General features: G+C 40.8%; 1 protein-coding gene across 2 annotated transcripts in view; it reads left to right on the forward strand.

The window, feature by feature from the left end:
* Positions 1 to 3,201: 3,201 nt before the first annotated feature.
* LOC106812216 (endophilin-A3-like) overlaps positions 3,202 to 5,110 on the forward strand; it is a 19,916-nt gene continuing 18,007 nt past the window's right edge. For both annotated transcript variants that reach the window (XM_014816046.1, XM_014816045.1), the window contains exon 1: positions 3,202 to 3,380. In XM_014816046.1, the coding sequence (XP_014671532.1) occupies positions 3,336 to 3,380 (45 nt within the window). In that variant the 5' untranslated portion in view covers positions 3,202 to 3,335. The remainder of the gene's footprint in view (positions 3,381 to 5,110) is intronic.

The following is a 5,110-nucleotide window of genomic DNA, read 5'->3' on the forward strand; positions in this document are numbered from 1 at the left end:
GAGAAAGAAAGAGAGAGAGAGAGAAAGAAAGAGAGAGAGAGAGAGAGAGAGAGAGAGAGAGAGAGAGAAAGAGAGAGAGAGAGAGAGAGAGAGAGAGTCACACGTGCGTGCGCGTGTACACACGTGCGCACTGGCACACACTTCAAACCTACAAGCAAATGCTAATTATATGCAGTTGTTTATTACTAACAGCGACATTATAATTGGGTAAAACGAGTCTGGCTCCATGAGCCCACCATTTGTAATGTCACAGTGCAGTAGATAGTGCCATAGTAATTCAGAGACTTCACAATGTACATTAATAAACTACAGTCCATCACAATATACATACAAACTCGTTTCCACAAAACACTATAGACTGGTGTGTACTATTTTAGTGTTAGGTGTGTAGATAATTAGACAGATATAATTGCAGTTTGTAGTTACAACTTCATCGTATTCTGCAACGGATTCCCAGTGTAATGATTTCGATAAAATCCCAAACCCAGCGGATGTATGCATATGTGCAGTATCACTTCGAATTGTAACGACTGCTTTTTGCTCAAGGCATGTTGTTTATATGCCTCTCTTATTTATCTTTTTATTTGTATCCTACAGTACTTAACTAAAATAGAAAGTTCCAATATCAGTAAATGAATAAAATATACATACAATGCGGCTAAATACAATTACTATTAAAGACGCGAATAAAAAATAGTTTTAGTTGAAATAAATTCGAGATTCTTCACAGGGCCCGGAAATGCAGGAGGCGATTGCGGAAGGCCTTGGGCAAGGAGGCAATAAATCGTACCATGTCCTTGGCTAAGATCTGTTCACACATGTTATATTACTTATTATGTGTGGTTGTGCGCAAGAACTGTACGTAGGTTCGCTAAAAATAGAAAGCCGTTGCGTTCGCAATAAGTGCCACCATGGCCCATGGGGATTGCAGCTACGAGTGTGCTGATGCCAACATCTCAGAGCCGTATATAGAGCCGTATATACGGCTCCGCAACATCTGACATCGTTCTGCCATCTGGCGGGGAAAATAAACTAAAACCACGCATCACAACGCGCAAGGTAGTCACTTGCTGCTTAGCCTGCGGGGAACATGTGCGATTTTTCAACGGTAATTGGATTAAAATCACCGCATTTCAACTAGCGTGACGACATAAAGCTACAGTGCGAGAGCCAACGCGAAGACCGAAATGCATGACGCATAACGCACACTATTTTATCTCTCTCTATACGGTCATGTTCTATACACAGCTGTTTATAAAAAAAAATATCAGCTTACGAAACAACTAGGCATAACGACAAAAACATGGCACTATACCGTACTGTAGCACAAAAACCATGCATCATTATTTTGTTTACGTTTGTATGTATGTATGTATGTATGTATGTATGTATGTATTTGTTGTCATGTTTGTAAGCGGCATCACGCGGCTCGATCAACACGGTTGATTCGTCATTGTATTATATGCAGTACACGTCTAAAAACACAAATGCTAGAACATTATTACACATTCCATTATACACATATGCTCCAATGGACGCACGGGTGTGCACTCGCGCACGCACGCACGCACGCGCACACACACACAGACACACACAGACACACACAGACACAAGACGTGGACTCTACGACAAAGACGTTGTGCGTGTTCAAAGAGAAACAAGACGTACTTCCGCAAGTCTGCTTTTAGGGATATTAGCTTCTTCTGCCACCTAGATACAGCTCGCCTTGGGCAAAAATAACACCTGTATCATCGCTCACCAAGGTCTTTTAATTAGGATTATTGAAGGAGCGCGTACCTTCAACTGTATAATCGTATTGATTTACGCTGTCTGCATACGGATGCATTGTCAATATATACCACCGCATGGTGGGTACAGACGTGTTTATGACTGACCGATTCTGCCTAGCAAAGAAACTGAGAAGAATAATGATAAATGGTGTGTACCACAAAAGAAAGGAGGGGAAGCTAGGCTAGCGATGGAGAGAGAGAGAGAGAGAGAGAGAGAGAGAGAGAGAGAGAGAGAGAGAGAGAGAGAGAGAGAGAGAGAGAGAGAGAGAGTGAGAGAGAGAGTGAGAGAGGAGACGAGAGAAGAGAGAAGAGGAGAGAGAATGAGAGAGAGAGAGAGAGAGAGAGAGAGAGAGAGAGGGCGGAAAGTGTCACAGACGCCATTTACACGCTTCTCTTATAACGGATTTTGATTTGTGTGTCTCTCTTTGCGGTATCTTTACCTCAAACCCCGCCTCATCATTTTTTTATTCCAGTTAACTCGTCAGCATTTTGTATTTGTGTTTCTCCGTTCTTCAATTGATTTTCTGCTTCGTTGTCATCAGTTTTCTCTTTTTATGCCCGGTCAGGTGGTCTAGGTGGTCAGAACTTCTGTGTATACCACATTGTTCATGATGGAACGTTTAATTGTGTCCTTTTTTGCCGTCTGGAAACTTTGACTTATGTTATAACGAAATGCGCTCCATTTAAGAAACAATGTAAAAACAAGGTATAACATTTCTCTGGTTAGATTAGATGGAGCGACTTAGAAAATCTTAGATGGAGCGCCTTTGATTATACACATTGTTTTTTACATTGCCATTGTGTTTTCGTGTTGTGACGTTGCCCTGAATAAATAAGAAGCAGAAAGATTTAACTCTGTCGAAGAGACAATCTATGTAGGGTGGAACAGGGCTACAGATTATGAGGAACGCAAAAATTTAAATTATAAAAAAAGAAGCGAATAAGAAATGTACGAAAGATAGAGCAAAAATAAAAAAGAGGAAAAAAGATCGTAGCAGATACCTGGCAAAGAGAAAAACACATAGTTAGCATCTTACTATAAATTGGGGAATTTCTGTCAGTGTGTTGAATTGAATTGTGTTATCAGTAGACCGTATACGTTTCCGCACCGCTCAACGGATCCTCTCCAAACTTGATCGGAACATTCTACAGATCATGACACGTTGCATGTTTTTTTTTCACGGTGGTATATGTCCTTATTATTATTAAGTGTTGTGCATATCAGCGTTTAAATAGAGTATTTGTATATTTTTTTCTATTATCTCTTGTCACTGTATGCGCCTGTGTACGATATCGTGCGTTTCTATCATATTTCTCTACTAGATGGCACCACAACCGAGAGGTTTTGCTGTTGTGTCGTGACATCACGAGGCAACCACGAAATGTACATGACATCACCACAAAAGGATATACAACACTCCGAGTGAACGGGCGGATGTTGTTACTCGACTTTATTTGCGTTTTATCGGTTTATAGATAATTAATTGTACTTGATTCGACGCTTGCCTATTTATAGTGATACATCAACGACTATCATCATACAAGATGTCTCTTGCGGGGTTTAAAAAGCAGTTGAACAAGGCTAATCAAGTATGTTACTGTATTTACATGTCCAATGTGAATGTCGATGTGATGTAATCACTGTTCGTCGTCTGTTACACTGGACTATGACGTACGTAATACACAGTGTTACTAGTGCAGTGGTAGTATTACCAATAGGCAATACTGTGCACTGTGACTGCTACTGTTATTTCTACTATTTATCATTACTGACCGCTGCCAGTGGCACTGTTACTAACACTATTCACTAACACTAACACGCACAGTGCCACTGGCAGCGGTCAGTAATGATAATAGTATTAGTATTACTACTACTACTAGTACTACTACTAGAGCATGGCGAGATTGACAACTATGTTGCGTAACACATTGGCTTTGTTCTCACAACCATGCTCTCTATCCTTGAGCCAGTACTAGTAGTAGACATAACGGTACAAGGATAGAGAGCATGGCGAGATTGAGAACTATGTAGCGTAACACATCGGCTTTGCTCTCACAACCATGCTCTCTATCCTTGAGCGGAAATAACAGTAGCAGTCACAGTACACAACACAGTATTGGTAATACTACCACTGCACTAGTAAAACTGTGTATTACGTACGTCATAGTCCAGTGTAACAGAGGACGAACAGTGTTAGTGTTACTACCAGTACTACTAAGTACTACTACTACTAGTACTAGTAGTTAGGGGTGGGGCGATTCATCGATATATCGATGTATTGAGATACACACCTTGACGATACATGTATCGATGGTTTGAATATTCACGATACACGTATCGATACTCTGCTGACTAAAATCTATATCACTTTGTAGTCTAGTTTCATCCAAAATGCAAAAACAAAAGAAACTTAACACAATTTGCGATTCATCGCAGTTGTGTTTGTATTATTAGTGCTCCGTGATACTGATTCATTAAATTGTAAGTGTTCGGATGATTGGTAGAACCCTGATTGAGTGTATAGTTTGCCAGTTAGTTTCTTTTGAATGTATCGAGATACGTATCATATTGTGAAGGCTGTATCGTGACATGGATCATATTGTGTGCTACCCATATCATCCCACCCCTAGTACTAGTACAGTGGGTGCTGCTTTCTTGGGACAGGTCCAAGAATCATGAAATGTCACAATTAAGCAGTGGTCCCAATTATGCGTTGATCACGTAACAACATGCGTAAAGATTGTTTTTCAAATTTCAGTTTTAAGTTCTAATCGATGCTTCCGACTATTTGAGGCTCGATAAAGCAGGGACCACTGTAGTAGTGGTAATTATAGTTCCGAAGTTTTCAGATAGTTTGAGAGTGAGAATAGGTGTTCAGGGTTAGGTGTAGGGTGAATCTGATTCTGAGGGGGTTAATTAATTAGCAGTGTTAGAGTTTGTATCAAAGTGGGTTTGTCGGTTCAGTAGTTGGTGTTAGAGTGGTTGTAAGGGGTATTAGTAGGCAGGGTTAGGTTGGTTCCTATAGTATCAGTAGACAGGGTTAGGGTGGTTCCTAGGATATTAGTAGGCAGGGTTAGGTTGGTTCCTATAGTATCAGTAGACAGGGTTAGGGTGGTTCCTAGGGTATCAGTAGACAGGGTTAGGGTGGTTCCTATAGTATCAGTAGACAGGGTTAGGGTGGTTCCTAGGGTATCAGTAGACAGGGTTAGGGTGGTTCCTATAGTATCAGTAGACATGGTTAGGGTGGTTCCTATAGTATCAGTAGACAGCCCTGGTTAGGGTGGTTCCTAGGGTATCAGTAGGCAGGGTTAGGGTGGTT

The sequence above is a fragment of the Priapulus caudatus genome, unplaced genomic scaffold (assembly GCF_000485595.1).
Source record: "Priapulus caudatus unplaced genomic scaffold, Priapulus_caudatus-5.0.1 Scaffold621, whole genome shotgun sequence".
In the NCBI taxonomy this organism is placed as follows: domain Eukaryota; kingdom Metazoa; phylum Priapulida; class Priapulimorpha; order Priapulimorphida; family Priapulidae; genus Priapulus; species Priapulus caudatus.